Source organism: Peromyscus maniculatus, chromosome 8 (assembly GCF_049852395.1).
Source record: "Peromyscus maniculatus bairdii isolate BWxNUB_F1_BW_parent chromosome 8, HU_Pman_BW_mat_3.1, whole genome shotgun sequence".
NCBI lineage: Eukaryota > Metazoa > Chordata > Mammalia > Rodentia > Cricetidae > Peromyscus > Peromyscus maniculatus.
Window position 1 is genome coordinate 34,398,748 of NC_134859.1, and position 22,973 is coordinate 34,421,720.

General features: G+C 49.6%; 1 protein-coding gene across 3 annotated transcripts in view; it reads right to left on the bottom strand.

Moving 5' to 3' along the window:
- Positions 1-18,027: 18,027 nt before the first annotated feature.
- Maml1 (mastermind like transcriptional coactivator 1) overlaps positions 18,028-22,973 on the bottom strand; it is a 38,759-nt gene continuing 33,813 nt past the window's right edge. For all 3 annotated transcript variants that reach the window (XM_076578264.1, XM_006987089.4, XM_076578263.1), the window contains one exon: positions 18,028-21,138. In XM_076578264.1, the coding sequence (XP_076434379.1) occupies positions 20,156-21,138 (983 nt within the window). In that variant the 3' untranslated portion in view covers positions 18,028-20,155. The remainder of the gene's footprint in view (positions 21,139-22,973) is intronic.

The window sequence follows — 22,973 nt, forward strand, 5'->3', positions numbered from 1 at the left end:
TCCTGGCCTTTGGCTAAGGTCAAGTGTAAAAGTGACTTATGGTATTGTTTGCACATTTAGGTAAACATGCTAAAAATAATTTGTTGGTTTAAAGTTGTTTTTAAAAGCAGTACAAGCCAGTTAAGCTTTTAGGCTTTTGAGCAGCAGTTCAGCTGAGATCCATTCAGATGAGGACACAGAGGTTTCCAGTTTGAGGAAATAAGACCAGCTGAGGAATTGGCAAGGGACTGATCAACCTGCTCAGCTGAGATCCATTCGGGAGAGGTTTCAGAAGCCTACAGTCTGCAGTCTGAGGAAACAAGATCAGCTGAGGAGTTGACGAGCAAGCAAAACGCGACCTGAGAACGCAAGAGCAGAAGCTGCCCAGCCACTGAACCAGATCACCAGAATCATAAGCCCACCCTACGACTGGGAACAGGTAAGGCCCCATCTCTGGTGCGGCAAACCAAGTCTCTAGCCCCGAGGCCCTACCCATCGGAGTCCCAGGGACCAGATAGCTACCTTTCCCTGCCCCCTCACCAAAAAAAAAAAAAAACTAGCCCCTGAGAACCCAACAAGCACTGGAGCCATAAGCCCGTCCTGCATCCATCGGGAACAGCTGCCCCCTGAGACAGAACCCACTAACACTGATTGGACTAAGCTGCTCCCGGAGAAACAGAGCACAACAAAAGCAGTACAAGCCACTTCCGGTGGGTCAGGCCTCTAATCCAGGACTTGGGAGGCTGAGACAGGATTGCTGACAGTTTGAGAGCCCCGCGTGCGTGAGTCCCAGGACTGTAACCAGTTACAGGCTGAGAATCGTTCTCAAGAAATTAAACACACACATAAAAGCAAATAAATGAAAGTTCTCCAAAGAATCTATTCTTTTCACCCATGCCTTCTTCCCCAGATGGCAACTTTTTAAAAATTAACAATATAGTTATCAACTCCAGTAAATTAATACTGATGCGAGCCTATTCACTAATGGGTACATTGTTAGTTTTCATTACTAGAGGCAAGCTATTTTTTTTTATAGAGAGAGAAGGTTTTGTTAGGGACACGAAGTCCAAATGGCATGGTACAGGCTTCTGGGGGTTGGGGACTGCTGAGTGAGAGCTCTGTGTGTCTCACTATAGCATGAGTATGTCCGTATCTGCATGTTCAAAGTCCATGTGCATCTCTGTGTAGTCACACTAGCTTTCTTTACGAAGCTTCGAGGGTTCAATCCTAAGGGATCCACTCCCATGAACAGATCTAACCTGATCATGTCCTGAGGCCTCACCTCAGGGACGATAACTAGGTTAGTATCTTACCCTCTAACACCATGAACCCAGGACTCGGAGGGTCGGACTCCTGCGTGAATTTGGAGGGGACAAATGATTACAGCATAGACCATGTTCAAAGTTCCACAATTATCTCAGAGTGTCCTCTTTCCGGTCCACTGTATTTTGCTGAAATGTGTCCTTAGGTCCAAAGTGAGACACAAGTCCTCTGTCTGGTTTTTGTTTGTTTTTTGGAGGGGGGTGGGACAGAGTCTCTCTTTGTAGCCGGGCTGGCCTGGAACTCATAAAGGTCTGCCTGCCTCTCAAGTGCTGGGACTACAGCTGTGTGCTACAACACCTGGCCTTTGTTTTTCATGATCTTGACACTGTCTAGTGTCTTTGTAATCAATATTGTATATTGAGTGTGGCGTTCAGTAGTTTTGGGGTGGGGTGGTATGAAGCAAAGTTTCATGTGCCAATGGCGCCTAGGCTGGCCCCAAACTCATAGTATTACTTAAACTCCTGACCTTCCTGCTTCCCCCTCCCTATAGGCATTTTCTACCATGTCTGGCTGCATACATTGTTGTTGGTGTTTGGTTGTTTTTGTTTTTTTGAGACAGGGTTTCTTTGTGTAGTTTTGGTGCCTGTCCTGGATCTCTGTCTATAGACCAGGCTCGCTTCGAACTCGCAGAGATCCATACCTGCCTCTGCCTCCCAAGTGCTGGGATTAAAGGTGTGCACCACCACCACCACCACCACCACCACCACCACCACCACCACCACCACCACCACCACCACCACCACCACCACCACCCAGCTGTTTTTTTTTTTTTTTTTTTTTTGACATAGGGTTTCTCTGTGTAGCCCTGGCTGTCTTCCTGGAACTCTCTCTGTAGACCAGGCTGGCCTCGAACTCAGAGAGATCTGCCTGCCTCTGCTTCTCTGAGCTCTAGGATTAAAGGCGTGTGCGGCTGCCGCCACCACCTAGCTTCAGTTTTGTTTTGTTTTTATTTTTGTTTTTAATGTTAAACCAACATTCCTTTCTTGCTATAGTTTCTATTTGATCATATATAATTATTTTATATATTTCCAGACTCCAGTTATTAGTCTTTGTTGAGAATTATCAACATTTTAATTTAAATCTTTGAAATAAACTTTATGTCACCATCATTAAAATAAAGCCGTATTGAATTGGGCTTGGAGTGTACACCTGTTATCCTGACACTTGGTGGGCAGAGGCAGGAGGACCACAAGTTCAAAAATTCCAACTTATAGGGACTGGACAGATGGCTCAGTGGTTAAGAGCACTGACTGTCCTTCCAGAGGACCTGAGTTCAATTCCCAGAGCCTACATGGCAGCTCACAACTGTCTGTAACTCCAGTTCCAGGAGATTTGGCCTCCTCACACAGGCATACATGCAGGCAAAACACCAGTGCACATAAAATAAAAATAAATCAAGTAAACAAACAAAACCCAACAGACCCTGTTTCAGAAAAGTGAGAAGCCTGGGGGTGGGGCTCAGAGGTCAGAGGTCAGAGGTTGAATGCTTGCCTTGACGCACAGTGGGAGGAAGAGGAGGTCACACTTTCGTGAACCACCTTGGCCCGCCTCCCTCTGGAGGAACTCAGTCATGGCTGAATCCGTTCAAATCCCAACTGAGAACTGACATCTAGTGAAAGGTCATTTACCGGTGCCAAACAGAACCAAACCCAGAGTTTTGTAATCTGTGATGACATCACATGTCTAGACATGGTGTTCACAGTTGACAAGCTCTGAAGGAAGTCTCTCACCCTGGGATTCCTGTCCCTGTGATCCTGGATACAAACTTCCCTTTTCTGGCCCTCAGCTGCAAAATCTAATTTTTGGTAGTGTGTGCTGTTGTCATGGCAACACTTTGTCTTCATCGTCCTCTCTGGTCTCCTCTGTAGGGACCCAACCATGGGTTTACTTGTGCTTTTTTTGGGGAGGGGGGGAATGCGGTCTTACATAGTCCAGGTTGGAATTCGCTTCACAACCAGGGATGACTCTGCACTCCTGGTCTTTTCGCCTCTACCTCCTAAGTGTTGGAATTACCAGTGTTCCCATGATGCCTGGTTTCTATTTGATGCTGGGGATTGAACCCAGAGCTTCATGCAAACATGCTACCAACTGAGCTACATCTCCAGCCCACTCTCTGCCCACTCGCCATAATGAATCATAACTCGAGTTGACCATCCTCCCAACAAGTCACCCCACCAGTTAGTGGGCTTGGGATCCTCCCTGAAACAGGCAGAATCCCACTTTGGTTCCTTGACGTGCAGACTAAGAGGTACCAGAGTAAGAAGAATCTGAACTGCTACCCACTGTGGAAAGAATCGGATCATCCCTGAGTACCCACCAGGGACTGGTTCCAGGGCCCCCTCTTGGATGCCAAAATCTGCAAACATTTAAGTCTTGTGTAAAATGGGGTACTGTTTACATATAAGCTACACACAATGTCCTGTAGACTTTAAACCATGTCTAGATGGCTTATAGTCCTTTTTTCCCCTTTTGGTTTTTCAAGACAAGGTTTCTCTGTATAGCCTTGGCTGTCCAGGAGCTTGCTCTGTAGACCAGGCTGAGCTTGAACTCATGGAGATCCACCTGCCTCTGCCTCCTGAGTGCTGGATTAAAGGCATGTGCCACTACCTCCTGGCTGGTTTATTTTTATTTATTTATTTGTTTATTTTGATTTTTTTTCAGACAGGGTTTCTCTGTGTAGCTTTGCGCCTTTCCTGGAACTCACTTGGTAGCCCAGACTGGCCTCGAACTCACAGAGATCTGCCTGGCTCTGCCTCCAGAGTTCTGGGATTAAAGGCATGTGCCACCACCACCTAGCTTTCCTGGCTGGTTTATAATTCCTTTTTTAAAAATAATTTATTTAATTTTATTTTATGTGCATTGGTGTGAGGGTGTCAGATCTCCTGGAACTGGAGTTACAGACAATTGTGAGCTGCCATGTGGGCTCTGGGAATTGAACCTGGGTCCTCTGGAAGAGCAGCCAGTGCTCTTAATCACTAAGCCATCTCTCCAGCCCATATAATTCTTAATACATCAACATTATGCAAATACTTTTACTGTTTGGGGGAATAAGGACTAGGGAAAGGGCTATGCATATGTCCGGTACACATACAAGTTTTGTTTTCTGAATAGCTGTCATTCAAGGTTGGTTGGATCCTCACATCTGGAACCTGTGTATACAGAAAGTCTCTATTTAGTTTCAAAAATATATTATGAGTTGGGTGTGGATGAAGGCAAGAGGATTGTAGGTACAAGGCCTGGGCTGCATGGTGAGACTTTGTCAATGGCAGAGCTCTTGTTTAGCACCACCAGGTCCTGTTTTTGATCTTCAGCACCATAAAAAAATTCACAAAACAAAACCCCCGGCCGGGCGGTGGTGGCACATGCCTTTAATCCCAGCACTCGGGAGGCAGAGCCAGGTAGATCTCTGTAAGTTCAAGGCCAGCCTGGTCTACAGAGCGAGATCTAGGACAGGCACCAAAAATTACACAAAGAAACTCTGTCTCAAATAATAAATAAATAAATAACCCCAAAACATTATTGTATCCAGGAAGGAAGACTCAGCATCACCCTTGAAGGATGTAGAGGATGGGTGGTTCCCATTATGACCTCAGTTCCTTCGCCATCTGGCCCCTGTAAGAAGCAAGCAGGCCCTAACTAGCAGTGGGTTACTGCAGACTCAGCCAGGTAGGTGCTGGGTGCCAGCTGCAGGGCTGTGTGTGGGTCCAGAGTGTGATGTTCAGCTATTGGTAAGTTCCCATCCCTTCTCATGGGAAACCACCTCTCCTCAGACAGTGCACCTGCCTGTGGAATGAACAGCCTTCCATGTTTACAGTCTTGCCTGACAGCTGTTTGTTCGTGTTGATGTTGTTTGTTTGTTTGAGGACTGGGTTTATCCCATGCTCCCTTGAACTTTCTATGTAGCCGAGGATGCCCTTGAACTTCTGGTTCTTCTGTCCATTGGGTTTATGTGATGTAATGATCAAACCCATCGATTCATGCATGCTAGGCAAGCACACTACCAGCTAAGTCACACCCTATCCTGCAACCCCTCTTTAGTTTGTTTGGGTGTGGGGTTTGGTTTTGTTTTGTTAACAGAGTTTATCTGCATAGCCCTGACTGCCTTGGAGCTCAGTATAAGACCAAGCTGGTGTCCAGTTTATGGCAATCTTCCTGCCTCTGAGTGCTGGATTATAAGTGTGCGGCATTACACATGACTCCAAGATTATTTTAACTCATTCTGGTTCAGAGGAAATAGACTCTCTATAGCAACTGTTTGGGCCGTTGCATTGACGACATCATGTTAACTGACGTCATGGGCAAGGAGGGCGCTGGAGGCCTTGATAAGAACCAGGCACTGCAGAAGGTGAGAAACGCTGCACACACTCAGGGTCCCAGGCTTGCTCTCGCAGCGAGGCTCACCACCTGGCAGTGATCACCACCACCGTGCCAGATGCCTCCTTAAAGGAAGTGCAAGTGACTGGGCTTTCGACTTGCCTACCACTGAAAACGGAGCATAAGACGTGGCCTCTTTGGGTTCTGAAGGCAGCAGATTTCACATTTGGGAATCCTATAATGACCCAGTTAGACAGGAGGAAAGGCAGCCAGCTGTGCCTGGGGCTCAGAGGAAGAAGGGGCTTTGTGCTGGGTGTGATGGTGGACACTTTAATTCCGGCATTTGGGAGGCAGAGGCAGGTGGACTTTTTAAAAATTGTTTTTATGTACATGGATGTTTTGTCTGCGTGTGTTTCTATGCACCATGTGCACGCAGTGCCTATGGAGACCAGAAGAGGGCGCTGGATCCTCTGGGACTGGAGTTATTGAAAGTTGTGAGCTGCCGTGTGGGTGCTGGGAAGTGAGCCTGGTTCCTCTGGAAGAGCAGCTGGTGCCCTTAACCACCAGCCCCAAACCAACCCCCGCCCCCTTTTCACTGTGTAGCCCCAGCTATCCCGGAACTCTGAAGTTACCTCTGTCTCCTGAGTGCTGGGATTAAAGGGTGCACACAAACTCTTAATTTAATCTTAACAAGTTAATTTTTGTATCTGAGCTAAGTGATTTTTTTCTACCTCTCAGATCATCACGACAGTCTCCCACGTTATCTTGTAAAGCTCTGTAACTGGGTTAGCTTTCTGTCGCCCTGACAAACTGCTCGAGAAAGTCATCTTAGAAACCGGGGAATACAGCTTAGCTGTGAGTGCTTGCCTAGCATGTTTGAAGCCCTAGGTTTGACACCTAACACTTCACAGACCAATCCTGATGGCACATGCCTGTAATTCTAGTCTTCCGGAGGTGGAGACCGAAGGGTCAGAAGGTTAAGGGAATCCTCAGCACTAACATAGAGTCTGAGGCCAGCCTGGGCAACATGATGCTATCCTTAAATGTGGTTTTGTTTTTCAAGACAGGGTTTCTCTGTGTAGCCCTGGCTGTCCTGGAACTCGCTCTGTGGACCAGGCTGGCCTCGAACTCGCTCTGTAGACCACCACCTCCCAGCCCATATAGTTGTTTTTGTCTACAATGCATGTCCCTTCCCATAATGCATCTGATTTTAATTATATGCATGCCCACTCATGCATAGGCATAAGATGGTAAATAGGAACGTCTCCTTAAAAAGATCACTTAAGGATATAGTTTTGCCCTATGTGCACCCAAAACTAGTTCTGGCCAGATAGGCCTTTCTGCTCTTGTACCTAGACATAAAGAGAATAGGACAGAGCCAGGCAGTGGTGGGACACACCTTTAATCCCAGCACTCAGGAGGCAGAGGCCAGTGTGGTCTACAGAGCAAGTTTCAGGATAGCCAGGGTCACACAGAGAAATCCCATCTTGGGAGAAAAAACAAAAACAAAAACAAAAAAACAAGACCAGGTGTCACCGTGTAGTCCTGGCAAGCCTGGAACTCCCAATGTAGTGAGTTTGGCCCTGAACTCAGAGATCCACCTGCCTCTTCCTCCAGAGTGCTGGGATTAAAGGCTTGGACCACCATGCCCGGCTCTCTTTATTTTCTCTCTTTAGATTTATTTTGACTTGTGTGTGTGCATGTGGGTATGTGAACATGGGTGCACACGCCTGCAGAGGCCAGAGGTGTGAGGTCTCCCTGGGGCTGGCGTTAGAGCTGGTTGTGAGCCTTTCAGGATGGATGCTTGAAACCCAACTTGGGTCCTCTGCAAGAGTGGGAAGAACTCTTAAACACGGGGCCATCTCTCTATCCCCTTTCTTTGTGTTGTATGAGGACAGCGGGGTGTCCAGCCCAGGTCCCCACAAGTGTTCTACCACTGAGCTACACCCCAAGTTTCCTGGCATCTTTGTGTCCTGTAGTCTGGAGAAGTCTCTGGGTTCACGAGTCTTTCACGCTGGCTGCTGGGCAGTCTGCTGATTCAGAGTCTGAGGTTTCTGCAGGGCGGAAGCTGATTGATGCCCCCTCGACAAGAGTAGCGCTGTCGAGGGTTCTCGGTGTCTTATCACAGGAAGCACATGATGTCGGTCTGTCCTGCAGATGGTGGTACCAAGTGTGGCGCTGGCGTGGCGTCTGCCGCATGCCTGCTGTGAAGTGAGCCATGCAGGAACGGCAGAAAGGGAACTGCCCTAACTGCAGCACTGCTCCTAGCAGGTTCTGACCTCTGTTCCTGGGACGACCTACTCCACTAGAGCTGATGTCTGCATGCAGGTGGCGGTCAGGAGAGTCCCCACGGCATCTGAACACAGGGCCTCGTGACTGCTGCCCCTTCTTTCACCTTTTATTTGATTGTTTCCTGAGTCAGGGTCTCACATGGCCCCAGTCAGCCTCAGAGTTGCTGGAATCCTCCTGCCTCAGCCTCTCATGCTGCGTCCTGCAGAGGACAGAGGTGGAGTTGTGCCTGGTTCACATTTGGTGCTCTTTAGTCTGTCTGTCTACTTCCCCTCCCGAGGCTCAGGCTCAGCTTCTCCCACTGGGCTCTTTTCTTGGCATGAGAAACTCAAAGGACCAGGCGAAACTGGCACCTAAAGTTACTTTTACTTTTTACAACCCAGTGTCCTTTATTATTGTTTATGCCATCATGCCGTCAACCCGGCAAATGGAGCAGCGTGTGTGCTGCTCCAGATGGAACAGGCTGGCTGAAGCTGGACAGACATCCTTCTCTTTGGTTTCCTACTTTTCTGACCATTTCAGGAAGCTGTCTGGGCTCTAAGAATGTTGTTGTTATTGTGTGCATGCAGTTATAATGTGGGTGCTTGTGGAGCTCAGACCAGCTCTCTCCTACCTTTACATGGGTTCTGGGGATGGATTGTCAGGTTTGCTGGCAAGTGTCTTTACCGGATAGGCTGTCTCACTGGCCCCTACTTCTGTTTTTGAGACAGAATCTTGCTATGTAGCCTTGGCTGGCCTGGAACTTGACATGTAACTTGAAGTTACAGCCACACTCCTGCCCCTGCTTCCTGGATGTTGAGAGATCACAGCCTGTGTCATCCATCATGTTGCTCTCTTAGAATGTTTGACATATGCTTGGCACACATGTATTCTCTTGGTAAGAACTGACTCGATGCCGGGTGATCTAATGAAAATGTTGTGTAACTGACTGGACGATGGCTCCACAGCTCTATGAGTATACCAAAACACCCACTGAACTAGGCATCTAAAATGGGTGAATGAACCAGCTGGGCAGTGGTGGCTTATACTTCTAGTCCCAGCACTCAGGAGGCAGAGGCAGGCGGCTCTCTGAGTTTGAAGCCAGCTTGGTTTACAGAGTGAGTTCCAGGACAGCCAGGGATACACAGAGAAAACCTGTCTAGAAAACTAAAACAAGGGGCTGGAGAGATGACTCAGTCATTAAGAGCACTGGCTGCTCTTCCTGAGGATCCAAGTTCTAGTCCCAGCACCCACATGGCAGCTCACAATTGTCTGTAACTCCAGTTCCAGAGATCTCCTCACACAGACAAATATGCCAGTAAAACACCAACGCACATAAAAGAAAAATAAAGAAAAAACAAAACTGAACAGAATTGACTTGTCTGCACCAATGTCAAGAACACACTGGGTAACATCGTGGCTTTTTTGGTGGACATCTCTTTGAATGAGACCTCTGCCCCTAGTGTCCCCAGCACCCACCTTCCTGCAGCTTGGCACGTGTGTGACCGAAGGAGCAACCTCAGCCTTAGTTTTGGTTTTTTGTAAAATCATTTAAGACCTTTATTAAAAGTGATTTTTTAAAGAAAGTCAAGTTGTAAAGTTTTGCTAGAAATTAAAACTTGAGTTCTTTAAAAAAACAAAAAAATCATATCTTGACCAGATATGAACTGATTTTAAAAAACCTTTAAAAATGTTTTGAGAAAAGTTGTGTCTTAAAAAATATGTTTATTGGGCTGGAGAGATGGCTCAGAGGTTAAGAGCACTAACTGCTCTTCCAGAGCTCTTGAGTTCAATTCCCAGCAACCACATGGTGGCTCACAACCATCTGTAATGAGATCTGGTGCCCTCTTCTGGTGAGTAGGCATACATGTAGGCAGAACACTATATAAATAAATCTTAAAAAAAAAATGTTTATTGGCTGGGCATGGTGGCACCTGCTTTAAGGCCAGCACTCAGGAGGCAGAGAAAGGAGGATGTCTGTGAGTTCAAGGCCAGCCAGGGGTACACACCCTGTCTCAAAACAAAACAAAACGTTTATCATTTATGCTGGCTACGTTTTGCCAGTTTGACACCAACTAGAGTCACATGGGAAAAAGGAACCTCAGTTGAAAAGGTGATCTATAGGCAAGCCTGTGGGAGATTTTCGTGATTAATGACTGATGCGGGAGGGCCCAGCCCACTGTGGGCTGTGCCACCACTACACAGGTGGTCCTGGGTTGTATAAACAAGCAAACTGACCAAGCCAGTAAACAAGGTTCCTGCGTGGGTGTGCTTCAGTTCCTGTCTCTGGGTGCCTGCCCTGATGTCCTTGTGGTGGCCTTACGACCTGGGACTTGTACGTTGAGATTAACCCTTTCCTCTCTGTGTTGCGTTTGGTCACAGTGTTCATCACAGTAACAGGAACTTGGTCAAAGGATCATGGGATGATGCTGTGAGGGACCTGCCCTCTTAAACCTTGGACTGTTCATTGGGGGAAGGTGGAGGCTTCTGGAGCTTTGAACTGGAAAAGCCACTGAATGCTCAGAGCCAGAAGAGCTGTTGTGGGAACTTGGAAGGTAATGCTGAGAGCAGTGCTGTGGGGCCCGGTTTGTGAGGCTTTAGACCAGTGGTCCTCAACCCTCCTAATGATGCGACCCTTTAATACAGCTCCTTATGTTGAGGTGACCCCAACCATAAAATTATCTCATTGCTACTTCCTAACCGTCAGTTTGCTACTGTTATAAATTTAATGTAAATACCTTTTCTGGAGATAGAGGTTTATAAAGGGGTTGCGACCCACAGGTTGAGAACTTCTGTTTTGGAGCAAGCAGAGCTCTACAGGAACTGTTCCTATTCATGTGATATTGATAAGAGTCTGTGGAAATGAAACCTTTGCCTCACTGGGACAATGGATACTGCATTAATCAGCTGGAATTAAGAAAAGACCAGCATCATTGAGGCAAAATCATCTGGGGAGTATTTCCTGAGGGTCGGTTGTGGCCCAGTTGAGATAAGGGGAGGGCAAGGCTGCATCTCAAGCCGGAAGTAGAATTAGGAATGTGTAAGAGTCTCCCTCATGCTACTGGTTTTGAGGGCACAAAGGGGTTGTGAAATGAATGATAAATGGTGCTGGTTACTGGCAGAAAGGTCACAGTCACCACAGAACCCAGTTGCTTAGTAGCACAGAGCTTTATTAGGAGGAAGGGGAGGAGGGACAAAAGGACCAGGCCTGGGGAGGAAAGAGAGAGAAAGATGGTGGGGTGGGGTGGGGGGAGAGAACAGAGCAGAGAGAGAGGGCGGGGTCTGCAACCGGCTTTTAAGGGATCCCGGTATGGAGCTACACCACGCATGCGCTGATTGCGTGACCATGCTGCGTGCATGTAGTCGCCAGTACACACTGATGATGTAAGACACATGTAGCTGGAGTGAGGGCAGAATTCTAACATTCCAGACTCATTGCTTATTATAAAAAAGCAAGTGAACAGGAATAGGGGCGTCATTTCTCCCAGAAAAACTGCTTCCAGCTGACTTGGTGGGCGTCCTGGGACGGTGGGCTGTCCTGCTGCTTCGGAGCTGTCCATCCCTCTCGGCTTGGCACTCTGGCCACTTATGTGTCTGACAGGATGCTGTGAGACAGAGAAAGCTTGGGGAAAAGGAATCATTATTATTTTTATTTTCTTTGGAGTGTCCCCAGACCAGGGAGTTTGTGTTTGGCACTTATCTGAAGTAGATCTGACCTGTCCAGAGGGATTTAACCTGGTTTCTGGAGCTTTGGAAAAAATTTGAGCCGGTTGTGGTGGCGCGCACCGGTAGGATTTGCTGAAGGAGGCAGAGGCAGGAGGATCTTGAGTTCGAGGCCAGCCTGGACTACACATTTGCCGGGCGGTGGTGGCGCACGCCTTTAATCCCAGCACTTGGGAGGCAGAGCCAGGCGGATCTCTGTGAGTTCGAGGCCAGCCTGGTCTCCAAAGCGAGCTCCAGGAAAGGTGCAAAGCTACACAGAGAAACCCTGTCTCGAAAAAAAAAAAAAAAGAAAAAAAAAATTTTTGAACATGTTAAGAAGCAGCCATGAGAAGATTAGTGACCATTGTAGTGTTTAGTACTCGGCTTGTATTGGTTAGTGTTAATGGGAGAGACAGAGATTGGAACATGTTAAGCTTTATCAGAGACAGATTATTTTGAGGCACCTGTTTCCTTTACTAGTTTAGCATCCAGGAGACACAGGTGATCAATTGTTGAGAGCATTTAACAGTGATAGACTGTTACATTAGAGTCTGTTTTTGCAGAGCCCAGACACTTTTGGGTTTGAGGGTGTAAATACCTTTTAGCCGTTACAGTTTCTTACTTGATGATCCCTGGACTCCAGTTCTGTGGTGGTCCTTCACCATTAGCTGAGCAGTGAGTTAGGAGAGGAACTGGGAAGAGAAAAGTTTGCAGTACATGAGAACTTATTTCTTTGGAATTAGGGACAGGGCAGAGATCAGGGCCCTGTCTGTGTCACTGTGCATGGGAAGCCCTGCTGACTGGTCTGGAGTGAGGCACATGGAGGGAGCAATGAAATGAAAGCTCCTACCTTAGCTGGAAATCTTTTCCCATTAAGTAACCCTGAAAGTACAATTAAGTCTGGTGAGGTGGGTAGGGCTGTCCTCCCTACCCTGACAATAGGGAAATGAGGAGAGGTGAGACCCCAAAATTCTCAGGACTGGGTGAGTGGCTCTGGTGTCCAGAATGAAGGAAATGAATCACTTCCATGCTGCGTTCTGGATTCCCTGCAAGTGAGCCTGTGGCCAAGCCCAGGTCTGCTGGAGGTCTCAGCTTGATGCTCCCATGCCCCTTGGTGCCTGGGCGCAGTCAGCTGACTGGTTGTCTTTCCAGGTGGCACTTTGAACAAGGCTCAATTGATGGCCCGGCAGGGCACGCACTAGCTTGTGTGGCCTCCCCCGCCCCCACTTGAAACAGGGACCCAGCAGCTTTCGGGAGCCAGTCGGACAGTGTGCCAACACTTGGCGATTCTGTTCTCGGGCTTTTTCATCTCTCCTGGCGCACCTTAAATGCCACAGCTGAAACTTCTGCCTGTTGGGTCAGGAGCCTTGCTCTCCAGATGCTTAAGTTTTAGCCCTTATGTTGGGGAGGTCTGGGAGACAAGAGACAGATTTTATTGCGTGCCTTGAAAAAAAAAATTTTTTTTTTTGTCTGCTGGCTTGAGGACAGCTTTAGGAAGACCCACCAGGAGGCAGGCTGTAAACTGATCTCTGGCTAAAGAGCCATCCTGATTACTGTGATCCCCATGTGGGTCCTGATCGTAAACTTATTTGCATGCATCCTAGCCTGCTTTCAGACCGGTCTGTGCTCCTCAGGGCAGCTTGAGAACGAGTGGGAGGAGTTAAGGTTGAGTTAAGGTGAGAGCCAGGGTTGGCCAGAAGCGGCCTGCCCCGCATTGGAGAGTGGAGAGCAGAGCACAGAGCGGAGAACAGATAAGACAAGGTTCTGTGGAGTCAGAGATTCCTTAGGTATAGGAATGCACGTGGTCAGGAGAGTCAGAAAGGGAGAGGAGCTTGGGTAAAGGCATGGGGATAAGGTAACTCTTCATTTGCCCATTTGCTAGCAGAAGTTAGATAATTCCCGTGAAATATCAGAGTTCAAGCAGCCGTTATGTGGCCAGATTTACTGGTATCTAGGGATATTTAAGGCATTTATCAGAGGAGAAATGGAACCATGAGAAGGAAGCCCCTATGTCCCATGGTTTCAGCGCCAAGAGAGAAAAATAAAAAATTAAAATAAACAGGATCAGACTCAGTCCCAGGCGTCCCTGAGGTTGGAGAAGGATCTGTGAATCAGCACAGGTTACTCCCCGCCCCCCTTCATCAAGAGAGGAGTAAGGGCTGGGAGCGTACGCAGCACAAGGACTCCCCCCCCCCTCCCGCCCAGAGTCCGACAGCCTTGACCTCTTCATCAAGAAAGAGAATGAGTCGGTGTCTGTGCAGCCTGAGAACTACCCCCCCGGGGGGGTGGGTCTGGTGCAAGGAATATATCTCAGGCTACAGTCTCGGGAAATAGCAGGGGTTGGAAAGGGGAAAAACTCACCAATCTGGTTGGCAGGTGTAGTGCGCGGGTCTGGCGGCTAGGCAGATGAAAAAAGTGGAGTGGGCAGTCCCAAGTCCAGTGAACCTCAGCATAGGTTTCCGACACTCAGCTCCGGAGGCAGAGCGGGCAGAATGTCCTATCCGAGTCTCGGTGGCACCAATGAAATGAATGATGAGTGACACTGGTTACCGGCAGAAAGGTCATGGTCACGACAGAACCTGGTTGCTGAACCCGGTTGCTTAGTAGCACAGAGCTTTATTAAGAGGAAGGGGAGGAGGGACAAAAGGACCAGGCCTGGGGAGGAAAGAGAGAGAAAAGTGGTGGGGTGGGAGGAGAGAGAGCAGAGCACAGAGAGAGGGTGGGGTCTGCGTCCAGCTTTTAAGGGCTCCTGGTACAGACCTACACCACGCATGCGCTGATTGCGTGACCACGCCATGCGGGTAGTCGCCAGTGCACACCGATGATGTAAGGTGCATGTAGCTGGAGTGAGGGCAGAATTCTAACAGGTTGTCTTAGCTACTTTTCTATTTTTGTTTTAATTTTTTTGAGACAGTGTCTCTCTATATAGCCCTGGCTATCCCTCTGTAGACCAGGCTGGCCTCGAACCCACAGATTCTCCTGCCCCTGCCTCTTGAGTGTTTGGATTTTTTTAAAGTTGTACTATGTTTGTTGTTAACATTAACATGATCTTGGTACAAGCAAGAAAAGAAATGTATGGGCTAACAGTGATGCTTTGTACGTGATGTTGACAAGGGGTAAACTTGGTTAATTTTGTCAACTTAAAAACTAGAGTCACCTGGGAAGTAGTAGACTCCATCAGACTAACTAGTGGATGTGCGTGGTGGAGCATTTTCTTGTTAAAGATTGACACCAGAGGGCCCAGCCTACTGTGTAGCATGCCACCCCTGGGCAGGTGGTCCTGGGGTGAATAAGTAAAGAAGGTGGGTAAGCCACGGTGGAGGAAGCAGAGTTCCTCCATGACATCTGCCCCACTTCCTGCCTTGAGCTCCTTCCCTGATTTCTCTGGTAGAGTGGGACTTGAGAGTTGTACGGTGAAATAAACCCCTTCCTCTCCAAGGTGCCCTTGGCCATGGTGTTTATCACAGCCACAGGAAAGCAAACAACATCATTACCAGACAGACATGTCTGCGTAAAAATAATAAAAACCCCACGCTGTGTGACGGTGTGGATAGTTCTAGTGTACCTGGTCAATGGGCAAAAAGCAAGCATTTCCTACAGCTGTGATTGCACACGCATTTCTACACGGATGGCTAAACCAAATGATGGCTGAGGTGCTGAGCCAGCTTTTGCTCAGCCTTGCCCTGCTCAGCCTCAAGAGGGGTCAGATTCTCAGCTAGTTGTCTCTGCAATCTCTTGGTTTAGGGTGCCCTGGGCAGCTGAAGTTGTTAATACTGATGCTGAGGTGGCTGTTGACCTTGGGCTCTGACTTTCCTTGCCATCCTTTTTAGGCTCTTTGGCAAGGAAGGCTATGTGGAGTTGGTCTATCACCATCTACACATGGTCTCTCTCCCTGGCCTACCCTTCTGTCCTGCACTGTGGCTGTTTGCAGTCTCCATCACTCTTCCCAGCACAGAAAGCTGGAAACTGGTCTGCTCAGTCTTCTGTAGATTAAGGTGGGAACTTTCCCCTGCAGCATGGCCGGCCTTGTTGGGTCTGGCCTTCAGGAGTGCTCTGCCACCCCCACCCCTACACCATTGGGGTAATCCTGCTGGTTATTGCATGAAGAACCCCTAGGAAGCAGATAGTGTCAACAGTGGTTCCCTTTGCTGTGTATTTACTGTTGTGGACTGTCCCTTCTCCAGGCCTGGTAACGGTGGCTGCCTCTGAATCCATTTCTACCTCGGCATTGACCACCACAGTGACTCCAAACTTTGGAGTTCTTCCAGGGGCTGGCCTGAAACTTGCTGAGATCCACCTGCCCGTGCCTCTTGACTTCTAGGATTAAAGGGGAGTGCCTTCATGTGTGGCCTCCCTATCTACTGCTTACATCAAACCGTTCTACTGTTCACAAAACCTTGATTGAGATAACCTTTTTGTTCCTGTCAGTCTTCAGGCCGCCTGGGCCAGGGCTGCTTGCGGTACTAGGCTTCGGATTGGAGCTGGTGTTAGCTGGTGGCTACTGGGTGTCAGTTTTGCCACTCATGGAGGTGATGATAGTGCGGTGGTAGCTGCCGCTTTTCTAGGGTTGCCATGGTAACCGGGTCAGCAGCGCTCCAGCTGCTCCAGGCTCTGGGATTCTCTCCATTCCTGTTATTGATCCAATGCCATCTTTCTGTCTGCAGATTTGCTTAGCCTTCCACGTATGTTCAGCATGTGCATGCCAGATGCCCCCAGAATCAGGAGTGTTGGGCCCCTAGAGCTGGAGTCACAGGTGGCTGTGAGCTGCCATGTTGGTGCTGGGAACTGAAACCAGGTTCTCTGGAAGAGCAGCTGACCACCCACTTCCCATCTTTTCTTTGTAAACCCATCCCTTCCAACTCTTCCTTTTCTTCCCTCCCTCCCTCCCTCTCATTCCTTTGTGCTCTCTCAAACTGGCCTTGAAATACTGGGCTCACACGAGCCTTTCCCCCAGCCTTTTGAGTGCTAGAGTCTAGACATAGGACACACTGCTCATACTCCACGATTTTTTTAACTTTATGACATTTACTATCGTACACTTGGCCAGCTCAGCAACGGCAAACGCAGAGCCTCCATGCTTTCCTTCAGGCTGCGGTGACACCTAGGAGTTGCACTTGCGTCAGCACCAAGCCTCGTGAGAAGGCAGTGCTGGGTGTGGGTGGCCTGGGAGAACACCCAGACTCAGACTCTGAAGCAGTTTCTCCTGACCACACCTCCAGTTCCCACTGTGCAGAGGTGGAGCGATCACAAACTGAGCATCTTTGTCGGGGGCTGGCTGTAGGTAGCCTGGGCTGTGCTCCTATCCACTGACCTCTCCCCAGCCCTCCCGAGGTGAGGAACTGCTGGCTGCCCCTCCAGCCTGGACACTTAGGAGCACACCGATGTACTTGAGTTTGCTTCTTGTTCTACAGCCCGGCTGACCTGGAACTTGAGGTGATTCTTCTGTCTCCACCTCCCATGGGCTTATGATAACTGACCCGGTCTGGCTTCTGGGAGGTCCTGAGCTGCCTCCTGACCCTATTTCTTCAAGATCCTTAATCTTCATTGCTATCAGGGCACCTCTTCTACTGGCAGGCTGGCCCTAGGAGGAACACACAGCTTCACAGAGAGGCCTGGGCTGGCTTCCCACGCATGCTTTTTCTTTCTGGTAAATGGAATGTGCTCTGAGACCTACTAGATGTATCTGGCTGGTGAGCTGAGGCCCACCAATCACAGAGCACTCCATCCCAGAATAATTGTGCCTATAGATGTCTGCTTCCTCTCCCCAACCATCTGACAGTCACTTCTGCATTGTGACTTCCCTTAGTGAGGATGGTGGCCTCCTCAAAGCTTCCAAGAGCCAAGCCTGTTATACTGTTGCTGGAGTTCCGCCAAGGTGGCAGTGCTGTATCGCAGCAGAGGGCTGCCACTGAGCTCTCCCTGCCCCCAATCCAGCACTGACGGTCCTCTGGACTGGCTCCTACAGGCAGTGCCCCGCAGTGCCTTAGCATGCCGCCCCTTCCTGTTTAACATGCACTGGCATCCTTAGTTCATTTTCTGTTCCTTTAAAAAAAATACTAGTGGCTGAGTTTATTATCTGGGCACAGTGGTGTGTCTAATTTCAGCACCCAGGGGGCTGAAGTAGGAGGATCGTTCTTACGGGCTATCAGGAAGGCCTTTGGAGATTCATCTTTTCCAGTGTGCCATTGCTAGCCACCAGCCCCAGCTTTTCGTGCCCACTTCCGCTGACTACCAGGAATAAGTGTTCTTTTCCATGTCTTGGTCTGACCACAGTGAAAGGACCGTTCTTTTGCAGCGTGCCAGTGGCTCTACCTATCTTCACTGCCACCATCTAGGGAGCCTCCAACAGACAGAGGAAGAGAGCAAAGTTCAATCAGGGAGATTGGCACCTGTCAAATGTCCCTTGCTAGTCCACCCCACGGAAGTCCAACACACCGGTGGTTTCCATACTAGTAAAATATTTTTATTATTTTTATAACACAAGGAAAGTAAAGACTTCTTTTTGGTGTATACCAGAGCTAAGGGAAGCAGAATAAGGGGATTAATAGGACTTTTATGCACTTTTGATGACCAAAAAGTTAACAATACCAACTGCTTGCCATAAAACTTATCATAGCTCCAAACACATATAAAGGATCAGTTTTAAAATCTATAAAAGTAAAAAATATACAGTTGGACGCTCTAACACTTATCTCATCTTCAATATAAAATTGTAAACATTTATTTACACAAAGCACATGTGTAGAACAAAGTCCGAGCACCCTTTTCTGCCTGAGGCATGGCTTTGAGAAGATGGGATGTGCGAGGAAGTGGGGTCACCTCTTCCCAACTCCTCAAAGCCAGACTCATAAATAAAGCCGTGGGCAGCTCTGGGGGGACCCCAAGAATCACATTTTATTGCTTTGACACTGCAGCAAGTGAGCCGCCCACTGCCCGTGTGGCCAGCCTGGGCCTCAGGTAGAGTGGGGGCTGGCTGGCTGGCGTGCCCTGGGCGATGGGGGCAGGAGGGGGGCAGCTGTCGCGGGAGGCTGGAAGAGGAACCAGGACCCGGCGCCAGCCCTCGGCCACGTTTTTGGTAGAGAACCTGCTGAAGTCACCCTCTTCCCCCTACAACTGGGGGATGAGCAGAGGGTGGCATCTTCACTGGCTTTATGATTCACCTGCTTTAGAGCTGAACTGAGTTTCTGGGGAGGGCAGGCGGTAGGAGAAATGGCTATGAGACAAGGACTGAGAGCACTGGTGCCCTCAGTGGGAAAGGCACTGCCGGTGCAAACTAGTGAGCAGTGTGTACACCCCTGACCTCCAAGTGTGCTGGCTGCTCTCGTCATTCCCTTGGCTCAGTTTTTTACACTGGATCAAGAGTTCTGGGACCCAGGACAATGGGCAGAGCTGTGGTTCCTCTACAGACCACTCGGCACGCAAGTCACTCCAGCAAACACCTTTCCCTCCGCCATCCTGCTAAAGGTCTCGCCATCTTGCTTGTGGTAAGGACAAGCGCTGTCGGCAGCCCCCTCGCCACGCTCCAGTCTGTGGTCGTCAACAGACCTCAGAGAGAATGCACTCGCATCTTTAGCAAGGATGGGTTAGTGTTATAAAGCCACTTTCAAAGTGCAAATCGCCAGCCGCGGGAGAAGCGCAAGCATGGCGGGAAAGGGCAGAGTGACTCCTGGGCGGTGGGCTGCCTGCAGCCTCCAGGCTCCCTAAGGAGTTTGACTTTTCCTCCTCTAATGTAGTAAAGGGAATCACCATTTCCCAGTTTGGCTGGAAGAGGATGAGGAGGCAGGAAGAAGGGTCATGGGGTGATGTGGAGGAGGAAAGAGGTGTGCACATCTGAACGGCACTGCTGCCGTGGTAAATACGGGTTGTCAGAGATGCAGAGGCTGGACCCTCAAGGGGCCCAGTATCCCAGAGTGAGTGGCAGCTAGGAAGTAGGAGCTTAAGGAAGGACCCTATCTGGACCACTCGATCTACCATCTTGTGGCATCCTGATCATTTTGGCATCTGCAGCCACAGCCTAGACTTGTGGCAATGATTTCCAGTGACCATGCAAGCTGACAGAGCAGGAATAGAAAGCTCCGACTCAAAAGGAAACCCCAGGTCTCCAGTGCCGCTGACGAGTAAAACCACCACCTATCCTAACCTGCTTCAAATCTTCAATTAAACAAGTTACTGCTATGCTACAAAATGCAAGTTATTCTATTTAAAATTTCAACAGAAATTTGTTCCCAGCCTTGAGGCAAGTGGAGAAATCTGGGTAAAAACACAGCACATTGTTTTTGATAAGCCTGACATGGTGGGGCTTAATTGTTTCCACTGGCTTTTTGGTCATGTGGGTAGGAAGCCACCTTTCCAACCCCTCTCCTGCGATCCCACCCTCAGGTAGTGATGCCAATGGGCTGGGCCAGCCCAGTGGACCAGCAGACACTGACCAGAGCCGGCTTCAGCTGTGCCTTAAGTTCTACTGGCCTAGCTCTCTGGGCCCTGGGCTTTTGGTCCAAAGTAGTTGCTCTTTCTTGAGTCTGAGAACAAAAATATAAGATATCTAACACGGAGAACACACAACTTCCTGTTACTGTGACCCTAGAAGATCGTCCAGCTCATTGATCCACTCTTCAGAAGTCCTGTTCTTCAACAGTGAGTCGATCAGGTCAGTGTGTCCAGCCACACTGGACAGCCCACTGCTCCCTGGCTGCCCGCTGAAGGTGAAGGGCAGCTCCTGGCCCATGGTCCTCCCAGGGTAGGCCTGAGTGCAGTGCAGCCCCGCCCTGCTGTTCATCTGTGAAGTGGGGCTCTGGCTAAAGGCCCCCAGCTCAGGCCCTGCGGGGCTTAGGCCAGGCAAGCCCTGCTGAGGGGCTGCTTGGGGAGGGGTGGGCGCAGGGGCGCTGTTCCTCTGCTGGGTGCTCACGGGGGGCAGCAATGAGCCTGCTGCACCTGCTGAACTCATGGGGGCCATGGGCCTGCTGGGCATGGCTTGGGAGAACTGCTGGCCAGGGATTTTCAGGTGAGCCTGCTGCATGTGGAAACCGGAAGCTGCAGTGAAGGGGCTCACGCTGCTGTTCCCTGGCGTCTGGCTGCTCAGGTTTGGCATTCCCTGATGTTGCCATGAGGCATTCTGGCCTCCCATGGCTGCTGACACCCTTGGGACTTGTGGCTTTGTTAAACCAGGAGGCAGGGTTCCCTTACTGTGCTGCTGGGAGAGGCCAGCACTCCCCAGAGAGTTCTGTCCATAGGCAGCTGGAGTGGAGGCATTCTGGCCCACATTGGTCTGCCGGGGAATGTGGGCATGTGCACTGGTAGCCTGTGGTGGGGGCTGGGCAACTATCTGGGGTAGGCCAGAGGCCATGCCATAAAGGCTGCTCTGAGGCAAGCTCTGGGACCCAGTAAACTGGGCCACTCCTCGGTCCTGCTGGCCTGAGCTGGAGGGAAGAGAAGAAACAGGAGCATGTCCAGGACCCATTGACATCAGAGTCCCAGGCTGTGGCGGAAACACTCGAGGACAGCTGGAACTGGATGGACCCAAGTTGTTCATGCCAGGCACAGCAGCAGAAGGTCCTAGAAGACAGAACATTCTAGCAATCAAGTTGGCATTCATTTTTTCTTTACATTTGTGTGTATGTGTGCGTGTGTGTGAGTGTGTGTCTGTGTGTGTGTGGTGTGTGTCTGTGTGTGGTGTGTGTGTGTGTGTGTGTGTGTGTGTGTGTGTGGTGTGTGTGTGTGTGTGTCTGTGTGGTGTGTGTGTGAGTGTGTGTGTGTGTGTGTGTGAGTGTGTGTGTGTGAGTGTGTGTGTGGTGTATGTGTGTCTGTGTCTGTGTGTGGTGTGTGTGTGTGGTGTGTGTGTGAGTGTGTGTGTGTGTGTAGGTGCATATGTGCCAACAGTGTGTGGAAGTCAGAGGACAACAGGCAAGAGTTGGTTCCTGTCTTAGGGTTTCTTTTTTTTCAGAGCTGAGGACTGAACCCAGGGCCTAGCAAGCGCTCTACCACTGAGCTAAATCCCCAACCCCTTAGTTAGGGCTTCTATTGTTGTGATAAACACCCTGACCAAAAGCAACTTGGGGAGCAAAAGGTTTATTTCATCCTCCCCCCACCCCCTCCCTGAGACAGGGTTCCTCTGGGTAGCTCTGGCTGTTCTGGAACTCACTCTGTAGCCCAGGCTGGCCTCACACTCACAGAGATCCGCCTGCCTCTGCCTCTCAAGTGCCGGGATTAAAGGCGTGCGCCGCCACAGCTGGCAGTTTATTTCATAGTTTGTAGTCATCATCCGGGGAGGTCAGGGGCAGAAACTCGAGGCAGGCACTGAAGCCGAGACAATGGAGGAGTGCTGCCTGCTGGCTTGCTTCCTCCCTCTTTCCAATGCCTCTGGCTTGTGTCAAGATGACACAAAACTAGTCAGTACAGTTTCCTCCCCTCACCATGAAGGTCCTTAGGGATCAAATTCAGGTCATCCGACTTGGTGGCAAATGTCTGGTCTTGGTGAGCCACCTTGCCAGCCCCTGTTGGTGTTCCTGACTGTTGTGGTGGAGATATAGAGACCTAAGCTGCAGCTCTTCTTCCATGGGCGTGAAGTCAGAGCCCTTCCTCCTCACAGGCAGTGGGGCAATGACAGTACTCAGGGACAGAGGACAGAGCGAAGCTCCAAAGCGGCAAAGTCAGCTGTCTTGTCCATTTCCTTATTAAGCATCCAACAAAGTTTTCCTCAGCCGGGACCTAGTTAGACACTAGAGATTTCAAGACAGACACCCCAGGATGGTCTGTGGAAGGCAAGGTCACCACAATGTGTGACAGGGTCAAAGTCTGAGCAGCAGGCTGTAGAAAGCAGGGGTCTGAAGGCTTTGTGCTTAAGATGTGGGAAAGTCTTCAGAAAGAAGGGGGCTTAGAATTGAATTTAGGGCTGGGGGTGTAGCTCAGTAGGTAGAACACTTTAGTATGCACAAGAGCTTGAGTTCAATCACCAGCAGCAAAGCAGCATACACGTGCACAAAGCATGCATACCCACGTGTATGCGCCCATGCAAATGCACATGCACACATGTAAGCACAAACTCATGGATAAACAAATGCACACATACACAGATGTGCACCCACATGCAGGTTTGACGTGACAGTCTAGAGGAGAGGGGCATTCGAAACGGAGAAAAGGCTGTGAAGGGACAGAATTGTGACAAGCTCTGGAACACTAAGGAGCAGCCATGGCTGGGGTGTATCAAGAAAAGGATAGTAAAGCTGAGGCTGGAGTTTAGTTCTGCTGGGGTGTGGCTGTTGGTGGCTGTTGGCTTTGAATGGGGCAGTGGCAGTCTGGGAAGGGCTCTTCATAGCTGAAGACATGGCTGGAGACACTGTTACTTAGGACACAAGGTGACAAGGTGGTTGAGGCAGGCAGAAATCTAGCAT